The sequence below is a fragment of the Phyllostomus hastatus genome, unplaced genomic scaffold (assembly GCF_019186645.2).
Source record: "Phyllostomus hastatus isolate PE091 unplaced genomic scaffold, TTU_PhHast_1.1 phas_contig_80, whole genome shotgun sequence".
Lineage (NCBI taxonomy): Eukaryota > Metazoa > Chordata > Mammalia > Chiroptera > Phyllostomidae > Phyllostomus > Phyllostomus hastatus.
In genome coordinates this window covers 43,460,619-43,487,529 of record NW_025333960.1, presented here as the reverse complement: position 1 = coordinate 43,487,529, position 26,911 = coordinate 43,460,619, and the positions used below count along the sequence as shown (strand labels likewise).

General features: G+C 37.8%; 1 protein-coding gene across 2 annotated transcripts in view; it reads left to right on the top strand.

Moving 5' to 3' along the window:
- Window positions 1-26,911, top strand: part of MBD2 (methyl-CpG binding domain protein 2) — a 66,864-nt gene that overhangs the window by 23,292 nt on the left and 16,661 nt on the right. For both annotated transcript variants that reach the window (XM_045850000.1, XM_045849999.1), the window contains exon 3: window positions 11,881-12,018. In XM_045850000.1, coding sequence (XP_045705956.1) covers window positions 11,881-12,018 — 138 coding nt within the window. The remainder of the gene's footprint in view (window positions 1-11,880; window positions 12,019-26,911) is intronic.

The following is a 26,911-nucleotide window of genomic DNA, read 5'->3' as shown; positions in this document are numbered from 1 at the left end:
CAGTGCACATGAGTACCCCGTGAGCGTGGGGAGGGACTTGAGGCCTGCTACAGTTCTGGCTTGAGTACTGTGGGGCAAGGGTGAATAGGAAGTAGGGGGAGATGAGCAAGTTTGGGGGTGGTGTGAGGAAGATTGAGTTACAATACTTTGTTTTGTCTTGGACCTCTGAGCAGGTCTTGTGGATCTCTGGGACTCCCAGGTCATACTTGGAAAACTCCTGTTGTAGTGGTTTGCCACAGTGTATTGAGGTAACCCAACATTGGGGTAAACAGAAGAGAAGTTGTCTTGTCACACTGTTAAAAAAAAAAAAAAAGAATGAATAAGTCAGTCTTAGGGAAAGTAAGAAGGAACTTCCAGAAAGGTGGTAGGAGAAACAAGAGAATATGGGGATCTAAAAGCCTAGGAAAGGTGATTTTTGTTAAATGCTGGGGAGAGATCAAGATGGATGAGGATTTTGTAGTATCCGTTGGATTTCCAACTTAGAAGGCATCTGGTGACCTTTAAATACCAGTTTTGAGGGTTGGAAGGACCAGAAGTCATTTATAAAGTCAGAAAGTTTCTGGGAAATGAGAAATCAGAAGTAAAATATAGCTTGTGCTTTTAAAAGTTTAAAAATTGATTTATTATTAGATTAGTTTGTATACATCGTGAAAGGAAAATACACATATTCAGTGAAAAATATCTTTCTCTTCAGTCTCTCGGGCTTAGTCCTCTTCCTAGAGGAAACTGTTATTAACCAGTTTTTATATGTCCTTCCAAAGTTTCTGTGCATTAAGAAACATGTACACATATGTGCATTTTTGCCCCCTCCCATAAAAATGTTCAGAATACTCTAATGAAGCTTGAAAGATGTGGAGGGTAGAGGACAATACTCAGAAGAGAAAGCACAGTCAGGGAACAGTATTACTTCCTTTAAAGGTTGAAAAAGGCCAGCGTGGAAGAAAGTAATAGAGACAGGGAAGTGTCCAACCTGAGAGTCCAAGAGGTCCTCTGGGAGTCTTTGAACTGTGTGCAGTATGTTCTGTTGTGCATTTTTCTAAGGAGAGAGTCTACTCATCAAATTCTCAAAGGACATGTATCTGAAGAGTTAATAACTACTGTTTTAGAAGCAGGAGAGCAAGCAAGGCCTTGGCAAAAGATGTGAGGGACCAGCTTCTTTCTGTGGCTCAAATTTGGTCTTTTTTTAACTGGTAAGGAATTTTTCAGTTACTGAAGTAGTTAGGACCTTAGCGGGCTGACTTACTTATGTCCTAGGGACCCCCTGGTCAATTCACCATCACTAAAGAGGCCTGTGGTCAAGTCATTCTGATGACCCGCTCCTGGTGGAGCAGAGTGTGGTAAGAACTACCCCTTGTCTTCTGCTCTGCTAGAATCTTTCCATCTGAACTGAAAACAGAGACTTTGTTCCTCCCACCAACATTCTTAGATTCTTCCCCGGAAATGCTGGTGCTCTTTTCATCTGTGCCTTAAACCCTTTATGAACAGTGTCTTCTGGTCTGTGTCTGTTGGAGATTGTTGGGCCTGGAGAATGGGAGTGAATAGATCATAGGTGATAAATCATTCCTCGGCCTTGAAGTGCTCACAAAGGATTACTGGCATCTCCCTGAAGCGAGGGCCACTGTTGAGTACAGGTTTCTATGAATTTGAAGTGAACTTGACACAAGTGGAAGTGAGGAGCCAAGTAGCTATTAGAGTAGTCCAGTGAGGAGCAGTGGTGGCCTAGACACGTGTGGGGAGAAGTGGACAGGTTCTAGGTGTGTTTGAATCTAGAATTGACAGGATTTGCTAATGAATTGGGTATGGAAGATGATAGAAAAGACTCGAGTGTGAGCCCTTAGTTTGTAGATGGTTCGGGTTGCCCTATACTGAGATTCCTGTAGGAAAGAATTTACATAGGTGGATAAAATCAACTCAGCATTGAATATACATAGTTTGAGGTGCTTATTTCATATGTAAGTGGAGATGATACATAGGTAGTATTCCAAGTAATAGAAGTGGAGGAGATTATACAGATACGGGAAAGCATCCAGAACCAAGCACTGAGAAAATCCAGTAATGAGAATTTGGTGAGAGTAGAAGGAATCAGCAAAGTGTATTGCAAAAGAATGGCTAAGCTAAGCGAGACGTGGGAGAGGAAAACTTCAAAGGGAAGTGATCACTTACATTGATTGCTGCTGAAAGATTGAACTGGGGAACACAGAGACTGCCACTGAGTTTGGCAACATGAGTTAATAACCTTGATAATAATAGTTTCAATGAGAACAGGTGCCGGATCGGATTGGGTTGAAAGTGAACAAGGGGTGAAATTGGTCAGCATGAACAATTCTTTCAGTAAATTTTCTTGGGTAGGGAGGAGAATTACTAAACGGTAGATGGAAGGGATGCTGGTTTGGTTGCTCTCCATTTTAAAGGCTTCAGAAAGGGTAAGAAGCGTGGGGTCTCTAGCACGAGTGGGAAAGTCAGAGGTCAGGAAGGCTAAGCACATTTGCAGTGTAACGATGATGGTGACGGACTGTGGATCTCTACTGGGTAAGGAGGAGTGTGAAAGGAGTTACGGAACGGTGAAAAAAACCAGACAGCCAATGGATAGGAGATACTGATGGGGCCAAACATTTCAGTGCGCAGTGCTAAGTGAGTTGCAAGGACAGGAAGTGGCAATTGCAGCACTGGACACTTGATTGAGATAATGGGAGATGATGCAGTTGCTAGGTTGACAAGCCTGTGACTATAGTGTCAGGTGGGTGAGGTTGGGTAGAAGAATAGGTCAAAGGACTCAAGGTGTTGGATGAGTTACCCACATGGGTATTGAGGCCTCTAAGAACCAGAACAAGAGTTGGGGTGGAGAGGAAGACAAGAAACAAATGAAAATCTTCAATGAATGAAGGAGAAAGCAGAGAGGAGGGGCAGAGAGTAGTATAGCCAGATCCTAAGAGCTTCAAAGGAGCCAGAGGTTTTGAAGGAACAAAAATGGACAAATGATTTGAGAAAAATAGGGAGAAAGGAAAAAATCTATCCTATTGTACTTCCTGGCCCTTAGATGTAGTGCTGAGAGAGAGAAAGGAAGACCCTTCATTTGAGAGAAGTTTAGGGGAGATACTGTCTTCAAGGGGCAGCCAAGTCTCAATAAGTCCAGGGACTGGAATGTTTAGAGAAAACATTGAGAATATAGGAGAGCCTGCTGATCAGTCATTTTCAAGAATGTACAGTGTTAAGGATTGAGGTTTTCAAACTTCAGATCATTAAATCAGTGCAATTGTTCATGACTAGAATTTTTAAAAAATGAAATAGAAGAGGATTCTTCAGATCATTAAATTAGTGTAATTGTTCATGACTAGAATTTTTAAAAAATGAAATACAAGAGGATTAGAAAATTGCACATCACATTTGGTAAGGGGGAGTATTTTAAGCAACTTGTGTTACATACTTGTGTGTACTGAGTCATAATGTAAACTTCATCTCTACTTTTAGTTGAGGTCAGAAAAGTTTGACCGCCCCTGTGGGTGGGTATATGGCAGGATACTCTGGAATGAGTGGTGGATGACAGTGTGTGGTCTGACAGACTTACTTGGCTGCTTGGTTATTACCACGACATGAATTTGAGGTATGATAGGATTAATTTTGATAAGTGCTAGAGAAGCAGAGTAAACAGTTACAATAACTGTGGTCCTGGCTTTAAAAAATGTTTTTATGGTCCTGACTTTTAAAACATTTTTGAATTTTTTATCCTCACCCAAGGACATGCTTATTGATTTTTAGAGAGAGGGAAAGGGAGGGAGAGAAACGTCGAAGTGAGAAGCATCAATCAGTTGTTTTTCCTATGTGTTCCAACATGGGACCAAACCTGCAACCTAGGTATGTGCCCTGACTGGGAATCGAACCCACAGCCTTCTGCTTTTCAGGATGGCACCCAACCAACTGAGCCACGTTGGCCAGGGCTGGTCCTGAGTTTTTAGAAAGGAGGTATGTGTACCTCTGCTGGATTGCTATTACAAACTATAATTGACAGTGACTTTGCCAAAAGCACCATCTGTAGACACGATTCTTTTCCCGTGGGATGCTTCTGTCGGGCTGGCTGTGTGACTCAGAGGAAAATGCTGGCCACAGACCTACAAGCATGACTTCACGTTAAATAGTAGTAGGTGGAACGAGTCTAGGGATTATTTCTCTTATATTTATAATCTGGAGGCAGGTAATACAGATGACTGTACGCTTAATAATTTTGAAATGGATATTGCAGACTACATGACAGTATTTTCCACGTATGTGGCACCTATAAGTTTAAGACAGAAAATGAGACTATGGAAGGGTAAGGGCTACATAACACGAGACCTACTGTGTAAGAGACATTCATCACTTATTTCACAGAATTTTTTTGGCACATTCTATGTGCTTGCTTAAGCATTATTTCATATTCTGTGAATATGCTAGAGCAAGTTTCTATATTCGTGGAACTTATATTCTAGTGAGGTGACAAACTGATACACAATTTAAATGTGAAATGCTACACAGTGAATTAAATGAGGATTATTGAGGTTGACAGGGTGGCTATTTTAGGCTGAGTGATTGGGAACCTCTTCTTTGAGGGGTTGATTTTTAGGCCATGATCTGAATGACAAGGAGTCAACTATACAAAAACCAGAGAGAGAAGCATTTCGTGCGGAGGGAATAGCCAGTGCAAAATCCCTAAAGCGTGGTACATTCAGCATATGAGGGCAGGTAGGAGGCAGGCCACAGAGGCAACAGTTTAGTGAGTGGGAGAGGGGAGGTAGGTGAGTTCAAGGAAGCAGACGAACCTAACCACAGGGTTTGGCGAGGCAGCTTAAGGAATGGTACGGAATGCTGTTTGTGGACTGTGTGGGGAGCAGTGTGAGTCCTCAGCTACTGTGTGGACAGTGTGTGGTGGCGGTGCAGAAGTGGCACCTGGGACCAGTGAAGGAGGCTGTTACTATGTTTGTCTAGGCAGTGCTGATAGTGACTCGGATAGCGCTTGTTTAACAAATGAAGAAAGGAAGAGAGGATAGGATATGGGAAAGACACACTAGAACTATTTAGTATTTTGTCAAAAAATGTCATTTACTTCATAAGCAGAAGTAGGTTTATTAAATATTAAATAAAGGAATTTATCTTTAATGAAGGTAACAAGTTATTATCAGCTAACAGTACTGCTCCTTTTCTTCTTTTGGTTCATTTAAGCCAAGTATTTAGATATTGATTGGTTAAAGATTGCTAGAAAGTACCAGAAGAAAGCTAACTGTGTGAGCAAATAGACTTGCTGATGAGAATAGCCCCTTCAGTATTGTAGTAGGTTCATCATATTATAAGTTAGTGCCTTCAAATGTGTCCAAGTATGATAGGTAGACCTTCAGAGATGGGCGGGGCCTGGCGTTCACGCTTACAGTGAAGGGAGATTTGGTGAGATAGCTGCCCATGGCATGGCTTTGGCAAGATTTATTTTGGACACCCATGTTTCTGTTGATAATTAAGGTTTATTTCCCTAATTTATATGTCCTGAAGTCTGACTTCTGTGGACTAGTTTAGCAAAATAATTAAACCTATGGAAAACAGTTTGGGTGACAATTTCCACAATTTTAAAGGTGTGTAGTCAGCTAGCGCGAACCCAGATGTGAAGGAGATAATGAATTTCAGACAGTATATTCCTTTGTTTGAGTACAGCTGCTCTAGGTATCTCTTGGAAACTCAGCGTCCTTTGCCATCAGTCCCTTAATGACCTCATATTAACTGACGCTCCTAGAAGTTATTTTTCAAGTAGAACTCTTCAAAGCTGTTTTCAGTGAGTTTCAGTCCTCCACCTCTTGAGTTAATTACCAGTGTAAGTCCTTTTGTAATGAGCTCAAGTTGTAGTCCACCCATTCTATTATGTTCAAAATAAGAACTACTGATCTCCTTAAAAATATTTTTAGGATATTACATAAGTGGATTTCAATATAAATTTATAGATTCCACATATGTATTTCTTTACTTTTTGCAAAAACCAATGAATGTTGTATAACCTTGTGAATATACTAAAAACCACTTAATTGTACACTTTAAAATGGTGAATTTTATGACATGTGAATTCTGTCTCAATGAAAAAAACCTGAAGGATCTGAACTTTCTCTTTCAGGATAACCCTGCTTTGACCCAAAGGTGCCACTCAGGTTCCTTGTGTGTGAACCTGGGGATGGTTTTCCTTCGGGGAAAGCATAGTAGGTTAAGTTTCTAAATTATAGTAGCATGTTCAATAACACGTTAATGCTCAAAGTAGAAGTGGCTGCTGTTAACTCAGCATTCATGTGCCAACGTGACTACAAATTACAAATCTACTTTGCTTACTGTTGTCTTCCTCCCACCCTGAGAACGTGAGTGCTGAGGCCTGGATTTCGGTGGCTTGGTAATGGCTGTCTTCCCCCGCAGCCAGTGCCTGATAGAGGAGGCGCTCGGTACGTGGTCACTGACCGGCTGAACACAGCGGCAGTAGCAGCAGCAGCATTACACATGCGTTATCTCATTTGATCTTTACAGGACTCTTAGGAAGTTATTGTGATCCTCATGCACAGATGAGGAAAGTGACCTTAGAAAAGTAAAGTCTTTATTTCTCATGCTGGGGCATGAATCCTCTTGGGGTTATGTGGTATATGCAAAGCCAGAGAATTAAAATGACAGTTGAATGGTAAGTGGAAGTATCAGTTGTATTAGAACATTTTGGGTAGATAGAGCAGCATTTTTACATTAAAAATTTACATTAAAATTTACATAAAAACATGGCTAATTTTTAAAATAAAGTGCATAATTTGCATCGATTTTGAAGATAAACTATGTGCCTAGAACACGTACAGTTGTGAACTGTCATACAGTAGCTTTATTTCAAAGCCAGGCTGAGAAATACAGCATTTAGAATACATAGTTTAAGTCCTTGCTGTGCAAATTATGTTTATGTGAAGGCTTTACAGGGTATCCCCCACTTGGATGGGTTCATAGGAATTGTTTCTCTATCCTTAACTTAAATATTTTTTATTTATCTGTATATTTCAGTTGATCTGAGGATACCCCTAAGAGAGAGACAAGCTCTTTTTCCCCAGTTCCTCTTTCATAGTCAGCCTTCAGTTTACAGAAGATCGCACTCTCACTTGGTGCAGTGTTACCGTGGAACAAAGAGTTTGATCTCCAATAAAGGGACAGTTTGAAATATTGGTGTTGATATGGAAAAATGAATGACTTGGTAGCAGTGAAGTCATTCTGCTAGTACGATTCTCTGCTTGCAACATTTACAGAGGACTTAGTGTAGATGTCAGTTGTTAACATTTTTAATGGTGTACATGCGATATTTTGTCCTGTGACTCAAAAGAAGTTCAAAAAAATTGAATGACAGAGTATGTCATTTTATTTACATTTATGTCAATAAGGTTTCTTGGTGTTACGTCCAAAAAATGAATGTGAAATGAATTAATACTAAATCTTGACCCATTCTAGCAGTTAAAAATACTGATTCAAGACTATGAAGTTATCTTTAAGTAAAAAATCCTTTTTATTAACATGTTTATCTAATTTTCATCTCTTAGGTTTAATAATTTGTTAAAATTAATTTACCATTTTTGGTCAGTTATATACTAATAATTGTAGTAAACTAGAGAGATTTATTATTTTTTATCCTTAAAAGCTCTATGGTCACAGAAAGGTGTAAAAAATAATTTCATGAGATAAATGGTCAGTTAAAGGTTTTCAGGTTTAAAATAGAAAATAACTCAGAGGGTGGAATTACTCATAGAGAAGGAGAGAAATGAAACTATAACTTGAGGTGGTTCTTGTATAAGTGGTTGGTGGTGGGTGTGTTTAGATTCTGTTAGATACATTTTAAAGTGATGTAACAGTTTATTAACATGCCAATATTTAAAATACTTGAGTAAGTGGGTCCTTTGAAACTTTACATTAACATATGAAATATTCTTGATTCAACTTTAAAATATAGGTGGTATATATGTTTTCAAAAAAACTTTTAGGAGTTTAGGAATGCAGAACACCCCCCACTGATTTATGACGTGTTTTTCATCGACCTCTCTTACTATTCTCTGAAGCCTCGGTCGAGTTAGATCCCTGAAAGGCTACACAATAGTTAGACCACACTGGTTTTGTCCTTTCAGAATCACCTTCACAGGGTTGCCCTTTAAATGTTATTTTCCTGGTTTTTATGGGAGGTTACTGAGAAAAGAAAAAGCACTTAAATTTTGCTCAGTATTCACAGTGATGTTAAGTGTCCTTAATATTTTTTAGATTGACTATCAGGACAGCTTGTGTTTTCTTCATTAATTGGCATGCTTCCTCCTTTCTGACCATGATTTCTGGACACTAGTCTCCTCACCCAGGCCCCTAGAAAGCTCACAGTCGTATCAGAATCTCAGCTCGAGTGTTGGTCACTATTGCCCTTTCCAAAAGGAAATTTGTTTACTCCTTGTCCTTAATTTTCTATTTTTAAAATTTTTTGCAAATTCTTTCTAAGTGTAAAAGAGCCATCTCAGATATTTATTGGAAAGAGATGAAGTAAAAGTTAAAAAAAATTTTTTTTTTGTATTCTCAACAAGTAGGGGTTTGAATACACCCTCAGAATTATTTGAGTTATTTGAATACTTTCAGCCTAATATACACATCATTATAAAATACGTTATCAAACTTTGATTAGAAAGCTAGATAGTGTGCTAAGTTTATTACAGGCTGGAAACTTATTCTAATATTAAAATGTATATGTTTGCCAGTTTAATTTTATAAGGAACTTCTTCACATTTTCTTATATTGAAAGGGAAGATTTTAAATATGTGTATGGATAGCTTTAGTCTTGCCCCATAAAAAAAAGTGTTAGTTTTATAGCTCCTAAGTTTATGGCAGATTGGTAGTTATCAAAATTCATACACACAGTGCGGCATGAATTTTAACAGTGACCCTGGAGTCCTGTGGGGAGGGCGGCGGTGATGAGTTGTACTGTTTTTGAGACAGTTTCTGGGAAAACCAGTTTGTCTAGCTTTTCAGATGACATGATACTGTTTTGGAATACACAATTAATTAGTAAAACATTCTTTTTGTCTTCAGAGCTTTCAAGACCAATTAAAAGGAGAAAAATAATACAAAAACAAAGTAAGATCAAGAGAAGAGTAACAGCACGCTCTTGAATAATCTCTTATTTCATGCCACTGGGGATGAATTGCCTGTCTCAATGTCAGACAATGGAAATTAATTGCATATTTTGAATATTTTTAGCCAGATTTCCTAATTTTTAAAGAATGTAAGTTAATGGAAAAAAAAAAAGGTCAGTCTTACCATTGTAGTAGTACCAGTAGTTTTACGTTTCATGCTTCCTTCCAGTCTTGTGGATTTAGAATTCATAGTTTAGAATAGTCGCTGCTGCCTCCTGCCATCCTTGGTAACAACGAGGATCTTACAGCCTGGACTGCGTTTGTCCATGCAAACGATTGCAGTACACTTTTGTGTCTGCTGATGCCATCTTGCTCCAATACCAGCGGAGTATATTGTTTTTTATGAAAGAACAAAAGCAAAACCAAAGGTACTGTTTAGTGATATATGTTAATTGTAACCAGTTAGTGGCAGAAACAATTCTCCATGAGTATTTATTTATGTCTTAAGCTCCTTTGGGATTGAATATCAGCTATTTCATTGGTTGGGTGGCTTCGCTTAGGACCTCAGAATTCTCTAGATGTCGTAAATCAGAAGTGTCCAAAGCTGTGGCGTCACAGAATTACCAGGAGAGCTTTTAAAAATAGACATTTCTGTGCCCTGCACTTTTTAGAAATTACATACTAAGGGGTTATTTTGCAGCTTGTTGGCCAAGTTTGTATGCTTCTAAATCAAAGTTTTTTTTCTTTAATCCATAAAGATAAGAAAGCTAAATACCTGAGAAATAATATTGTTAGAGTTACTTAAGATGAATCTATCTCTTAAAGGTAAGAACTTACCCTGGGGAAAAATCGTGTTCGATAAAGGGATGACAAGCCTGCCCAGTGCATACAGAGAAGAGGAGTGGGGGTGGGGGGTGGGAGACATGTGGAGGAGAGTGGAGACACGTTTAATAGTGGGTCCAAATAATACTATAATTATCAGGTTAACTTACTGTGATGCTTATGTTTGTAGACATTGCTAATATTCTTTAAGCAGAGGTCAAGACTCAGTACCTTCAGGGCTCAGACAGACAACACAAATGTGAGTTGTTGAGAAATTCTGCAAAAGGAGGAGCCTTGACACCTGGAGTTGGCAGCCATCAGTAGTTAAGCATGGCCTATTGTAGCTAAATCAATTCCAGTTTTTAAAAGAAGCTAGAATCCTGCATTTTATGTGAAGTCTCCAGATTTGTAGCTGTTGGCTTTATTTATTAAAGACCCTAAAAACTGAGCAGACACATCCACGGGTTAGACGTGGTTTGCCTGCCACCGACTTGCAGTCTTCTAGAGCAGTGGTTCTCCAAGTGTGGGCCCTGGGGCAGCAGCAGCAGCACCTGAGGCCTTAATAGAAAGGCAGGTTCCCGGGCCTCCCTCAGATGTGCTGATTCAGAACCCCTGGGGGTGAGGCCCAGGGATCTGAGTATTAATAAGCCCCCTGGGTGAATGCTCACATTTGAGAACCACTATTTTGGAGTCTGCAAGTTGATAATTATAATTTTTATCTGGAGATAATTATAAAGATAAAAGTTCACTGATCTATAGATTTATCAAATATATTTATCAAATTATTAGATATGTATTGTTTTTTAAAATTTTCTATTTTTTTTAAAGATTGTATTTATCTTTTAGAGAGGGGAAGGGAGAGAGAAAGAGGAGGAGAGAATCATCATGTGTTGTTGCCTCTTGCGCTCCCCCTACCGAGGACCTGGCCCTCAACCCAGCATGTGCCCTAGACTGGGAATCGACTTGGTGACCCTTTGATTTGCAGGCTGGTGCTCAACCACTGAACCACACCGGCCAGGGCAGATGTGTATTGTTTTTAGATAAATGTGACCTTTTACATTTTTGGCCATAATCATATTTTGTTCTTTTTCTCTCTCACCTACCCTGGCCACCTGACCCTACCACCCTTTGCTGTTAAAGTATTGCAGATGTACTCAGTAATTCTGTACTTCACTAGAACACATGTTTTATTACTAGTGGATTAAAAGTAGATCAGTATGTTGCTGGACTTTCTGAAGCTCAGTTTGAAGTCTCTTAGAAGTATTAAATATCATAAAATATATAATATTTTCTTAGTTTATTTTTAAAATTGAGTTGTTTGCTAGAATTAGAACTTCCATTTCTAATTATCTTTACACAAAAGGAAAATGTTAATTTATGTGGTTTTATGTAAGCCTGGCCTCCAAACAGCTGACCCGGCTGTTTATAACTTAATGGCAAGTGTGCCCTTATTTCCCTCCGTCCTCAGAATGTAGAACTGCTTGCTGTCCCGATTGTTGACCTGAAAGTTCTTCCTTTTGTATAACCCAACTTTAAACATATTTGTTGATTTGCAAGTCCGTAGTGTCTTGCTAATGAAATTAATTGTGAATGTTACATAGAGCATTTTCTTACATTTAGAAGTATATAAAAAACAATAAAAATATGTACAGGGTGGGGGAAAGTAGGTTTACAGTTATGAGTATGCGAGACAGAGTTTATTCTGGTATCATTTAATTTCATTTTCTGTACAAACAACTGTAAACCAGCTTTGCCCCGCCCTATATGTATTACATAATATAGTACTGAAAATGTACTTTAGAGTATTTAAAATACTGATATTGAGAAGTTTGGAATAATCTGATTTAAAGTAAGGGATATTGGATTAATAAAAAAGAATTTATCTAATTACATTTATGTATGACATTTATTAATGAAAACATGCTTATATCCACAGGGTAAACCAGACTTAAATACAACGTTGCCAATTAGACAAACAGCATCAATTTTCAAACAACCGGTAACCAAAGTCACAAATCATCCTAATAATAAAGTGAAATCAGACCCACAACGAATGAATGAACAGCCACGTCAGGTAAGGATCTAATTGGTTCCCCAGTCTTTATTTTTCAGAAAATTCTGGTATTTTTACCAGATAATAGTTCAAGTAAACACTGGTTAAAATGGAATATATTTGGAAAGAAAATTGTTTTATGTCCTAGGCGATTACATGAATGCTGGAGAAGAACTAATAATTCAATATTTAGGTAAAATGTTTTAAGAAAATAAGTTAATTAAATAAATCAAAATTAATTTACTGTTATAGACTACATTTTTATGCTTTTGTGTGATAACGTATAACAGACTTGATTCTGCTAATCTTAGTTTTTTAAAGATCATCTTTCTAGGGATAGTATTTCCTAAGGGGATGAAGGATGCAGTTTGTGTTGCTTAGTTTAAAAATATTTTCTCTTATTTGGAAACTACTTTTTGTTCTGATTTCTTATTACATGAAAGCTGTTCCTCCCCTTTTGAAAGACAATTAAATAAACTTTGTAAATACGGTATTTTGTCCTGTGACGCGTATAAATTTGATATATTACTCTCTTTCTTTATGGACTCAAGCTGTACTGGACCATAATCTTGTCTTAGGAAAAATGTGTTCCCTGGAAGGCCTCCCTGCTGCCTAGTAATGCCGTATAGCCAGGGGAGGGAGACTCGCCAAAACACTTAAGCTCTCCAAGTAATCTTGCTCATTCACTCCCTAATTGTGGTCACAAAGTTTAGGTACTTGGTGAATTTTTAGTAGCACTTGGGGTGAGGGAGTGGAGGGAGAAACTTCTCTGCGTTGTTTTCCTCTCCTTTCTCTGCCTCCTCCCACTACGATGAGAAACACTGATTTACCTACGACGATTATCTTGTGCTCTCGTATTCCCCTTTTAGAAGTCTCACTCCACCTTTTCGTTTGAATTTTGTTTTCCACTAGTCCCTCAAGTGTCTCATCTCCAGACTTGGTAAAGGATTGGGCCAAAACTTTCAGTTGCTCTAGAAGAAACTACATAAAGAAATTCAGTTCCCACATCCTCTGTAGTGTTTTTTCCTCTTCAGGTGAGCCAGGAAAACAGAAGATATTTGGAGCCACATTGGATCAGCATCTTGCTATAGATGTCTCAAGATTTGAAGTTCTAAACTTGCTTTACTGTTGGTCCCCAAGAGATTCAACAGGGGCCATGTAAGTGTATCACATCCAATATAAAAGATGCGTACCTGCATGTGCCTTTAGGCTCTTGTCACCACTTAGGTTTTTCTTTGAGCCAGTCAGCTTTTGTACCAGGCTTTTCCCCTCTGTTTTACTGCTGTGCCCAGAGGTAGTCACCAGACTGTGGCAGTAGGTTTACTGAATTCATTACAAGAGGGAGAGGATTCTGCCATTCTGAACTTTGCCCACTTGGAAGCCTTTTCCTGATTGTATTCTTTCTTATTTACTCTCTAAATCTTGAAGTCTTGTCCTGTGGCATTTGATGATTTTAAAATCATTTTCTTGTCAAGATATTTGTTGAAAAATTTGAAGGTATGTAATTGGCTAAGACAGTTTGCTTCAAAAACCCCAAAGAAAGAAAGAGGATTAACTAAAACATTAGTTCCATGTGGGAAATCTGCGTTGTCTTATTGAGGACCGGTTGTATTTAGTAGATTTATTCTCATCTTTTCTTTGCCAAATCATTCTCAATAGAGCCTGTAAACCCAAATATTTTGGGTAGAAACCTATTGAGTAGCAAATTTCAGTCATTTTAACAGTAATTTAATTGCTTTCTGTACTTAAGTTCAGTCACAGATTTTAGAAACTGTAGTGATTATATTTACTGAGTGTGTAGCTGGTAACCTAGATTTTTGAAGTCGAAATAACCAGATTAGTTGCTCCTTATTCTTTGGTATGTTGAATGTTTTCAAGGTATTTTTCTTTCATTAAGGTTTATGAGATTATTCTCAAATGAAAAGAATGTAAAAAGTAAAAAAAAAAAAACAAATCTTACCTCCCAACCTACACCCCCCAAAAGCATGTCATTTTAACCCAGATATTTTGAGATTTTTATCTACCTTGCAGCTTGCTTAGACAGAAAGTGTTAAAATTATTTAGGAGGTTACTTTTCCAAGAGTTTGTTCTGTTTTTCACTTTATCCTCATGCTACCTGGCACTTTTTGCTGGATGTTTTGATTATACTAAGACGGTAGTTGTCTTTCCCCTCCTTCATCTTCAGTGTAAGATCTGAGGTAATACCTGACTACCCTAATCACTAATGAGATTTCAAAGTACAGGACTGTGCAGTGGGCAGATGCAGAAAAACAGTAAAGAGACGACTTTTGTATTAATTTTTTTAAAATTATGATCTGTCGTTCTGACTATTCCAGTTCAGATTCAAGTTTTTTAGTAAAAGAACTATGTTGATTTTAATTATGTTTTAATGTACATGCGGCAAATGACTGTTAATCAACTGTTGTTGAGGAGATAGCAAAAAATATATAGGGAAAAATGATTCTTCCAATTTTGCTACCTGTCGCATAGCTTCATTGAACTATAGTAATATAAATTGCCAAATGTTCCATGTGCAGAAGTTATTTCGATCATGGAGTAAATAATTAGACAATGAGTTTTCTAATTTTGAGGTTTCTATAGATATCAATATTTTTATTATTTAACCATATCTCATTCTCTTAATAAGATATTCAAATTAGTGGCATTGTAATTCCTTTTAAAGTGTTGAATTTTCAGACCTAGAACTAGGATTAGATTTTTGGATCCTAATTGAGGCTTTACCTTGAATAGATTTATTTGAAGTGCTTAATTCAGATGTGAAGCAATCATAGAAATTAATAATTCTGTCTTATATAATAGACATATTAGTCTAGGTCATATGGCAATCTAATTTGAATTCCATAAAATATATAATTTATGGATTTCTAATGTATTGAATCCTTGAAAATACCTTAGCTTTAAAAGTACGAGTTAGCGTATGTTAGCAAAAGTGCATCAAACAGAATTCAGCAGTGATTTCTGCCTATAATTAAAAATGTAAGGTAGAGCTCTGGCTGGTGTGGCTCAGTGGATTGAGCGCCGGCCTGAGAACCAAAGGGTCGCCAGTTTGATTCCCAGTCAGGGTATGTGCCTGGGTTGCGGGCCAGGTCCCTAGTGGGGAGCACTCAAGACACAACCACACAGTGATATTTCTCTCCCTCCCTTTCTCCCTCCCTTTCCCTTCCTCTGAAAATAAGTAAATAAAATCTTTTAAAAAATGTAAGGTAGAGATGGAATTTGTAAAACCTGGTTATGGTAGGGTAAGTAGCCAGACCTGTTTCTGTATACTATCATCATATTTAATGAGTAGCTGTCTTTTCCTTATTTTAAAAAGAACTCTGCAGTGGGGTGGAGGGAATGCTTATCAGCTATAAGATTGTTATCCTAAACTGTAAGGTCATTGAGATGTCCTTATTTTGTCAGATATGTAAAATATGTCAAATTCTTTTAACTATAATTGAACGGTGATTTTGTTTTTAAAGGTGTCTTTCCCAGTTTCCTTCTTCCATCATCTGAAGAGCTTGAACTTCTGTTTCTTCCATATTTCTTGATGCTGTCATCTTTGATGCTTTCTGGTCTCTTGCTGTTTTTTCTTTTATCTTCAAATCAAAGAAATTTTATCTTGGATCCATTACTTCTTTCTTTTAATTATTAGGCTCAAGGGTGCTGAGTCTTAGGCTTTAGGTGTTTTTGATAGTCTCAATATTAATTACATTCCTGACAGAATATTCCCTTTTTTACCAAAATGTAAATATTTAAGTTAGTGAAATGGATTTAAATCTTCCATTCAGTCCTAGTTTTTTCTTTTATATTATTTGCTAATTTGTCTTTCAAAGGATATGAAACTTTATGTCCTTCCAGAAGTCTGCCTTTTTTTTTTAGAATGACTTTTTCCCAATTTTATTGAGATATAATTAACATAGAACATTGTGTAAGTTTAAGGTGTATGTCATAATGGTTTGATATATGTATACGAGGCAGAATGATTACCACAATAACATTAGTTAATTCATTCATCACCTCACATAATTACCGTTTTTTTGTGGCGGCGGTGGTGGTGGTGGTGGTGAGAGCATCTTAGCGACTCTCAAGTATACAATACAGTATGGAGAGCTGCAGTAACCATGCTGTACGTTACATACCCAGAACGGATTCATTTTATAACTGAAAGCTGGTAGGTACCCCTTTCATCAACTCCTCCCCGCTCCCTCCACACCCTTGCCCCTGACAGTCACAAATATGCTCTCTGGTTCTGAGTTTGGTGTTTTTACTTTTTATTTATTTTATTTTTTGTGTTCCTGTTCGGTTATAGTTGTCCCCATTTTCCCCCCATTGCTCTCCCCTGCTGTACCTTAGATTGCACATAGAGGTGAGCAGCCCATACAGTATTTATCTTCTTCTGTTTGATTTATTTCACCTTGCACAGTACCCTCAAAGTTCATCCATGTCGTCGAAATGGCAGGATTTCCCTTTTTTATGGCTAATAATAATAATTTAGAGAGAGAGAGAGAGTGTGTGTGTGTGTGCGTGTGTGTGTGTGTGTGTGTGCGCGCACGCGCTCTCACATTTTCTGTACCTATTCATCTCTTGGTGGACATGTAGGTTGTTTCCATTTCTTGGCTTTTGCAAATAATGTTGCAGTGAACGTGGTGTGTGGAGGAAACAGGGCACGTTGTCCTGAACTACTCAAAGGCATTATTCTGGGCAGTGCTGGGAAGGTGCCGTGTGCAAAAGCTCAAGTAAATAGTACAGACAAGTGCAATAGGTGTTTAAGAAAGGTGAGGTTACTGTGGCTAGGAAGTTTGGGGAAATCTCTAGAAAAGATGCAAGAATATGCTGAACTGTGCAGATTGAGCAGGATTTAGAAAGCAAGTGGGAGGGAGAGGACATTCCACTTACGGAAAGGAGTGCCTGGAAAGCTGTTCTGTGGGAATGGGCAGGGAACAAGGGGACCAGTTGGTTGGAGATAAGGGTTTTCATGGGAAGTAGTGGCAGCTGAGAATGTTGTCGTGGGTTTCCTTGAAGTTCAGTCTTTACAATCTAAAAATATGAGAAAGAAATGTGGGATAGACAAGAGAAAAAATACTCATAGTTCCTTTTTAATAATAAGATTACAATGGCATTTTAACATCTTTATAGTTTCTGTATTTTAATGCATCTTTTGGAAACATAATGTACCTGTGTGTGCATACTTAAACATTTTTTACCTTCACATTATTTTTTACATTTTGTCCATGTTTTGTATAATTTACATGCCTTGTTCCCACAACTATGTATTGTGCTAACATGATTTATTTAACCGTTTCTATGTTGTTATCCCCAGTTTTTCCACTATCGTAGGTAGTATTCCAGTGAACATTCTTATGTGTACAGTTTCTTCCCATGTTTTACAGTGTTTCCTTGGCTAGATTCCCAGAAATATGATTATTTGACTATCTGTGATTTTTGAAACATTCTGGAAAATTGATTTCCAAAGGGTTATACCAAATTAAAAGTCTTGAAAAGTCATGTGCATTCCAGTTTCAGCTTACCTTCTGTGGCATTGAGTATTATCACTACTTTTTCTATTTGGGGGTAATTCAATATATACAAATGTTACTTCATCTTAAATTTGCATTTATTTGAATACTTGTGAAGTTAAACAGACTAAAGCATTTGTGCTTAATTTTGTAAATCAGAAATGTTTAGAGGATTTTGAACAAGAGAGTAGCTTTTTTTATTACCCCTCTGAACTTTACTTGAATGTATCTCCTTATTGCCTTTAGGAATTTTCTTTCTTTTCTTTTTACAGTCAGACTTCCTGGTGTTGATTTATTTATGATCTACTTTACCTCTTGATTTTTATATCTCTGAAATAAAGCTTTTGTCCCCACTGTGCCACTTGAAGTGTTCTCATCAAGATTGCTGATGATCCTTATTAATTGGGTGGATAAATTTCAGTACATAAATTACTTGACCTGCTTAAGCATTAGGCACTTGTGACGACTGCTGCTTCTGAAATACTCTTGTTCTGTGACACTGTACTTGATTGGTTTACCTCCTTCCTGGTTTTTTCTCAGTCCCTTTCTTAGGTGGTTCTTTCTCTGTCTTATCTTTTAAAATGGTGTGATTTCCCAAGGAATACTATGCTTTCTTCTCTATGTAAACCCATAATGATTCCATTTATTCTCATGGCTTTGGTTGTGTATATACTTATTATTGCTTCCAAATTTACACCTTTATCAATCCACCTGCTAACTACATTGTTCACTCTGAAGCCTCACCAGCACCTCTAATTTATCTTACTGAACTCCTTCATCATTCCTCCCTTTTTTGTACAATATGTGCTTTAAGTACTACTGTCCACCTTGCTGCCTAAGTCAAAAACCTGAGCATCACTCTTGCCTCTTCCCATCCTTGTGACTCTTCCCAGCCAACAAGTCCTGTTGATTCTACTTCCCTAAGTAGTCACTTAGTCCATCTCCGTATCAAGTGACTACCATTTCAGATCATCTCTCTGCTTCTTGGCTTATGCTCTTCAGTTCATTCTTCATATTGCATCCAGAAGCTCCATCTGATATGAAGATCTGATGGTGTTACTGAAAATGTTTTGATGCTTCCTGTTAGTTTTTAAGTCAGAAATTCTAAAAATGCCTTGTAAAGTCTAAACACGTAACATTACTTAGAAAATCCGCTTTCTAGTCATCTCTCCAGCCTCACTTCCTTCTCTGGTTCTATACTTGAATCACACTTTTTGCACGTTTTTGAATGTGCTGTTCATCTCCTTCCTGCACCCTGTCCTTGCAGTTCCTGATCATGTTTCAAGCTATTTTCTTTCCCACCTATAATTAGCACTTTTCTACTCTTCCCGTTTGTCTGATCTTAGATATCACTTCATCTGTTCAGAAAACCTCTGATTCATCAAGTCTGCACTTAATGTTTCTCCTTTCTCCTTTTCTGGTCGTAACTATATTAGTTCTGCATTGCTTTATCTACAGTGTCTATTACGTCAGTGCTTAGTATGTATTTGTTGCACCAATGAATTAATTGATGTTTTTAAGTTCTAAAATTATTAGTTGGGCCCTCAATTTGTGCCAGGCACTTTTCTAAGTAGTGGGGATACTGCAGTGAACAAAACCTAGTCCCTGTTCTCAAGGAACTTACCTCCTAGTGTGATAGGGAGAGAGACAGGCAAACAAATACAAAAGTATGGGCAGAAAATTCTAGACAGGTTTTAATCTGGCTATTGCATGTAATGTGAAGACCAACTTAAGGCTGAGAGACCACTAGAAACACCATAGGAGGTTAGGGCATAAATAAGATTTTTTCATGTTGGTTATAAAATAAGTCGACAAAATTTATTAACTGATAGCTGTGCCTGGGAGGAGAGCCTTAGAATTTAGGTAACTGGGAGAATGATGTCATTAACAGGAATAGGGAAATATTAAGGGGTAGCTCAGTATATTTTTTTAAATAGTGAAATGTAAATGTGAGTATTAGGAAGTTTATCCTCTTGAAGCAGTTTGGGGACAGCTGGGAAGTAGAAGACGATGGGTTGGAGCACCGGACAGAAGACCGGTTTGGAGACTTGTCGGTGTTAAAGGAGTTAAGAGTTGCATCTAAAAGATGGAATATGAATTTTTTGAAATATTACTCATTCATGGTAACCTCTAATCATCATGTATTATTCTTATCCACTTAAAAATATTTCAACTATCCTGCGGAGAGATCTATGACATTTTTTTTTTTTAATTTAAAAATTCTCTAACAGGAAAACAGGAAAAACAGACTAAGAAATTTATATTTCAAAACAGTAGTTTCCTACTTTTATGTCTTCTAGTCTCATTTCCAGAAGCATTTACTTTCAATTCCAGTTACTTTCCTTTATAATTACCTCTAGATTTCTGAATATATTTATTATGCTATTTCTTTAGTTGTTAATTGGAGACACTATTTCTTGACTTCCTACAAGGGTCATTGAGTAAGTGCTTCTCTCCCTCCCTTGCGCTTATGCTTCTGACATTGTTGATCTCAATCTTAGTTAAACAGATAAAATAGTCAGGGTTTATATTATTATGACAAAATATTCACGAGTAGAGCAATTAATGCCCTATCATCATTAGGAGAAATGCTTTCATAATGCTTTGTTGTTGTTAATCTTGAGAATTGTATGCTAGGCCTTCTTGATGGCTTTAATGTTTCCTAGTGCTTTAATGGTTCTGCCACGTGCCCATCAATAATGTTTTCCTTATGCTGCAGTCCGCGGGGTTCATTCCTGTGTTTTCCCCAGAGTCGTCCCTTCTCCTTCAGCCCGGATCCGGCCTCTGGTCCTGCTGGGCGGCTGTAGCTCTGGGGATCTCCTTTGCTGTGTTTCTGTGGTGAAATTTGTTTTCTGGGTTTCTGTCTTCCTCTGTCTCAGCATACACCCTCAGTTTGTGATAAATCCTCCAGTTGCTTTCTAATGAAATGTAATGTAAATGAAATCTAAAGTTTTTGAGAATCTGCACATTAGAAATAACTTTATTTCACCTGGACACAGTCAGGTGTGTTTGGGTATGAAATCCTCGACTGAAAATCACTTTCCCTGGAGTTCCGAAGGTGCTGTTGCATCATTGCTCTTTCACTTCAGGGTTGCCGAAGAGAAGCCCACTGTTGTGCAAAACTCAGTATGCCCCTTGTAGGCCTTTTTTCATTCACTGGACCCTCAGTAGGTGATAGAAGTAACTCCTGTCCTTTGCATGATAAATTTTCTTGTGTCATTTCTTTCCCTCTTCTTCTGAAATCCCCAACTTTCTGTTCTCTCTTTGTGTAAGTTGGGTCTTAGTCATCTCAGAATTTTTCTGTGACTTTTGTATTTTCCATTTGAATGTTGTTGTTTTGCTTTCTGGGACGTTTTCTTGATTTTAACTTTTATTCCATTATTGAATTTTTATTATTGAATTTTTAAATTTCATTGAGTTTTTAATTTTAATGATCATATTATTTTTAATCTCCAGTAGCTTTTTCTTGGCTTTTATTTATAAAATGTCATTTTTTGTTTTACAGATAACAACCTCTACGTTCACTTCTTAGAATATATTAATTGTAATTAATTTTTTATTTGTTTGATGTTTGGTTTTCCTGTTCCCTGAATTGACTGTGTTCTTAATGTTGTTTATTTTAGGTTCTGTCTTATTGGCTATTATAAATATTGCTTCAATTAATATTCTGGTGCGTGTTTTTAGTTTTGGGTTTATACTGCGTGTAGAATTGCTGGGTCATAGAGTATGCATAGTTCAGCTTCATTCAGTAATACCAAATAGTTTTCCAGAGTGATCTCACGAAGTTCCACTTCTACCAGCCTTGTACAGTGCCTTCAAATTCTGGCAACACTTGGTGTTGTCAACCTCTAAAATTTTAAACATTTTGATACGTGTTTAGGAGTATTTCGTGAGAGTTTTAACTTGCATTTCCTTGGTAACTAGTGATACTGGGCACTGTGTACATGTTTATGGAGAAATCCTTTATTTTGAAGTACTTATTCAAGTCTTTTATGCATTGTTGTATGAAGTTATTAAGTTGGTGGTCTTTTTATTTTTCATTGATCTCTGAGGGTTCTTTATATATTCTTAATGAGTCCTTTGTAAGATATATTTCTCAAATATCTTCTCCCAGTTTGTGGCTGACCTTTTTTACACTTTTAATCTGTTTTGGTAAATATAAGTTCATAATTTAAAGAGTTGGGAGGTGGGGTGGCGACTGGGAGCGCGTCGGGGTGCTGCTGGAGGGCTTGTAGTGTCCTCTTTCCCCAGCTGGGTGTTGCTACTTGAGTGTGCTGACTTGGTGGGACTTCAGTGGGCTCTATGCTTGGGTTTTTGGTTATTCCCTACTTTTTGTATGTAATACTTCAGTACTTCAACTTACAAAAAGTAAAGAAATGTACTTTAATTTATCAGTCTCTTCCTTTGTACTTCTGTGACATGTTTCAGGACATTTTTCCATCCATCGATGCCATGTGCATTTTTGTCCTTTTGACCTTGGCTTCGGCATGTCTGGACACTTTCCTGGCTGGATGAGGAAATACATTCAAATGCAGCCACAATTTTTGAACAACTGTAGGAAAGTAGGAGATGTGTTTGTTTGTTTATTTTAATTACTAACTTTGTAATCTCTTGCTTGGCTGGAGAACAGATCATGTCTGATTCATTTGTGACCACTCTCTCAACACCCTCTTTCTTTTACTCTATTATCTTAAAGCATTAAGGATCTTTTCATACTTCTCTTCCTTGCTCCAGGGCCTTGTACAAATTAAACACTTTGTAAATAAAGTATAAACAGCAGATAGCTATTGTATGAGATCATAGTGTCTTTTGTTTCTGTTTGGAACTGCTGAGTGAACTTTGTGCCAATAAACTCTAGTTCATCATAATAAAAAAAAAGAAATTTTTGCTTACTCTAAGTTTATCAATACATTCCCCTGATTTCTAAAAGCTTTGTTTTATTTCTGCATTTAGCTCTACAATCCATCAGGAATTGGCTTTTATCCATGATGTCAGGTGGATTTTTTTCCCCCGGTCAACCCAGCACCGTGTGCTGAAAAGGCCGTTATTTTTTGATTGCTCTGCATTGTCGCCTCCGTCATAAGTGAAATGTCATATGAGAAATGTCAAATGTCAAATGAGAAAGTGTGACAGACCTGTGAAAGTCAGTTTTTTGGACTCTAGTTCTAGTCCTTTGGTCTGCTCGTACATGTGAATCTGTTTCTACACTGCGTTTTGTTTCATCAGTCTGTCTGTCTGGTGTCCCCATACCAGCGTCTTAATGACTGTCGTTTTATAAACAGTCTCGATACCTGGTAGTGGGAGTGTTCCAGCCTTGTTATTCTTTCTTCAGGATCATTGTGGTTAGTCTTGGCTGTTTGCATTTCCATATCAATTTTAGATTTCTTAAAATCTACTAGGATTTATAGCTATAGATCAGTTTGGAGCAGAATTAATAATATTGTCTTAAAACTTGGGAATCTTGTATATCTGTCCATTAATAGTTTATAGTTTTCATGAAGTCTAGAGCTCTTAAACATCTTTAATTGATTTCTAATTATTTGGTGTTTTTTGATGTTACTCTGATTCCATTAAACTTTAAAAAAATTTCTAGTTATTTGTTACTAATATATAAAAATAAGTCGGTTTTATACATTTTGTATGCAGTCATCTTCCTAAATTCATTGATTAAATAATCATTGATTTTTTTTCTTTATATGTGAACAAACCTTTTTTTTTCTTGACTTATTTTACTGGTTAGAACTTTGAACACAATCTTGAATAGAAGTGAAAACAGATGTACTTATCTCATTTGTGATACCAGGCAAAATTTTTAGTGTTTCTTTATTAAATTTGGTGGATGCTGTAGGTTTTTAAAAATAAATACCCTTTGTCAAATTAAGGAAATTCACTAGATTCCTAGTTTTTTATGAGGATATTTTTCCATGAATGGGAATTGAATTATATCAAATTCTTTTTCTCTACCTAGGTAAATGATAAAGTGATTTTTTAAAAATTTCATTAATATAGTACATCACAGTGATTTGTGTGTGAATTGTACTGGTTAGGTTTTTTCGGTTAGTTTGTTTGTTTTAATGTGAAACAAACTTGGAGTTCCTAGATTCAGCCCAACGTGGTCCCAGTATATTATTGTTACTGCGGTTTGGATTTGCACTTGTTTTGGACTTTTTGCATTGATATGTATGAGAGAGATGGACTTATGTTTCTCCTCTTCTCGTAGTCGTCTTCTCAAGCGTTAGTGTCAAGGCTTGGCTGGCCTTGTAAAACAAACTGGGAGGTTATCCCGCTTTTAATCTCTGGAAAAGTTTTGTGTCACATTGGTTTTCTTTTTAAGATTGAAACCGTTAGCCTTAGCATTTTATTTTTAATTGGAAAGCTAGAAGTTACAGATTCAATACAATAGGTACATGGATGAATATTCCTACTTTCTGTTTCTTATACAGATTTTGAGAACATATTTTTCTAGGAACATGTATTTCATAATGTTTAAGTTTAGCAATACAAAGTTCCTAATATTTTCTAGCAATATATTTAGTAGTTATAGTACCTGTCTGTTGGGACAGCCCCTCCCCTCTGGTCCTGGTGGCGCCTGGATGGAAGGGGAGATGAAGCGGGGCTGGGGGGCGCTTTCTCGACAAGCTCCGGGCTCAGCCTGTGCGCTCACTTCTCCCCGTGGGAATTCAGACCCCGGTTGTCCCGTCAGCTTTGTTACGATGCCGTTTATTATATAGGGATTCACTAATTATAATGGGTTATGCTCTGTCTTACTTGATACTTACTGTCATGAAGTAATCTTATAGTAGCATTGGACCCTTTCTTAATGCCTGTATTTGCTTGTTATTTCTTTGCTCTTTTTTAATTTTTGGCTGAGTTCCTTTATTTTTAGATAATGTTTCTTGTATAAAACATACAGATGATTGTTTTCCGCATCTGACTGACAGTCTTTTGATTTTATAAGTGAGTTTTCCATTGTACTTACTGATAGCACAGACATGTTTGGTTTTGACTCCGTCATTGTGTTTATATTCTGTTACTGATATTGTATTGTCATTTTCTAGTACTTCCGTTTATGTTCTGTGGTGTGAGTTTTCCATTTAAATCCATACTTCTGATAATTTTGAGAATTTCAAATGTCATATTTTAAATAGTAAATATATACCTCTATTTCCTTAGTTATCCATGTTAGAAAAGAAGTAGTACCCATTGATACCATGCTATTAAAAAATGAGGAATTAACTTACGTTATTGAAATTAGTTGTAGGAAAGTTTTTCCGGGCAGGTTGTCTCCGGACGCTTTCCCCCCTGCTCAAGCCGGCATCTGGACCTTTCTCTCCTAAACTCTGAGGGTCCCAGGGGAGCAGTGGGCGGTGGCGGCTTGTCCTGGTCTGACCCCTGAACCTCTCCCCAAGGCCCCTTTGCTCTGGCTCTGCACTGCGCAGGCAGCAGCCCCGCCTTGGCTCCCTTCTTCCCCTAACGTTTCTAGAGCGCCAGAGCAGCCCCGCCTGGGCGCTCTCCTGCTGCTTCTGCTTAAGCCCTTCCTTGTTTCACTGTCCCCAGCTTTAATAAACATACTTTGGTCCTGGCTGGTGTAGCTCAGTGGATTGAGAGCGGGCTGTGAACCAAAGTATTGCAGGTTCGATTCCCAGCCAGGGCACATGCCTGGGTTGCAGGCCACGACCCCCAGCAACCGCACATTGATGTTTCTCTCTCTCTTTCTCCCTCCTTTCCCTCTCTAAAAATAAATAAATAAAATCTTGAAAAAAAAATAAAATAATAAACATACTTTGAAAATTAAAAAAAAAGGCTTTTGCTTGAAGGGCATCTCTTCTGATAAACAATAATGATACTGAAAGCTCTTTATTCTAGATCGGAGTTCATGCCATTTGAGTGGGTTTTGAAATCATTAATTTATTTATTCAGCAGCATTTATTGCAGGTGCTGTGTAAACACAGCGTCGGAGGTTCACCATACCGTCATAAAACTTTCAATATAATAAGAGAAAGAAAACACTGAACAAATAATTCCAAGTGTGTGGAACTGTGACAAATAAGTGAAATGAAGGAACATACCTAAATCCCTTCATGAACTGATTATGTGTTAATAAAAAAGTACTCTTACAGCTTTTCCTGTGGGAGCAGCATGTGAGAAACTTTCAGGCGTCAGGAACGAGTGCTCTGTTCCACGGTCATCTTCGGGTAGTGGTGCCTTCCGAGGGGTCCGACGATAGCGCAGGCCCGCGCTGTGTGAGTTAGATGCCGCAGGACAAAACTGGGACAGGCAGCCGCGTCTCGGTTGGCGACCACTCCCTGGCCCTCTTCAGCTCTTTTTTTTGCGTTTTGCTTCATACTTCCATCCTCTTCAACCCCGAATGTTATCTTTTGCCTTAACGAGAGGTCTTACGGTAGTTTGCATGGCCACATGAATCGAGTTTTCCCTTGATTTACATAATAATTTTCTTGTTACTGTCTAGCCCTTTCTTCCCGGGCCACTCTCACAAAATAAGGGGGTAGCTCATGTTTGACGTGTGGTGTTTGCAGGCCATGGTATTTAAGCTACGCTGGTTTTTGCTGACGGGAATTAGACAGCCCGGCTGACACAGGGGGCTGCCTGGAAGCAGAGCGGTTCACAGCCTGGATGGCGAGTCCCTTCTGGGCAGGAAACCCGGTCCCTCTGCGTAGCCCTTAACCCAGCGTCTTGCGTGTTTGGCTCTTCATGAGTCAGTGCATATGAAGTGTACTTTTTCTGGGTTTTGCTTTAATCTACAAATACATGATAAGGTCCTTTGTTCTTTGATTATATTTAGCAAAAAAAAAAAGCCTTAGAAAAGTGAGTAAGATTCATTGAATTTATGAAATCCTAACATTAGGAAGCATCCTGAGCAATTCAGTAAAACATTAATATTTTTGAAGAATTTTGTCATTTTTGTCACTGTTTTGATAACCTTCTGAGATAGATAAGGCAGTCACTAGTGTTCTTGTTTTGTTGGTGAAAATACAAACTGATTAAGTGACTTACCTAAGACAGCACATCAGTTTAATGGCTGAATCAGGAATAAAGCTCCCACAGCAGTGTTCTTTCTGGTACCCTGTGCTCCCTCTGCTCAGCCACAAATTCGTCGTGCTGACACGTAGTGCCAGCTGCATGTCCAGCATCATGCTCTTGACAGAGACGAAGACTGTGCCCATTAAAATTCTTAAAATGGTGAGATGCTAACGGTATATAACGCATCTTAGACATTTTAAGTATTTGTTGTCATTAGAAAAAATGCCAAGTCTTATTTCTTTGATGGTTACTGTCAGGAGTTTTAATTTTTAATGTTAAAAAATGTGAAACCTACAGAGAGCCATCATGAAAGGCAGACTTTCCTAGGTGTTCTGACAGCCTGTGCTTGCAGC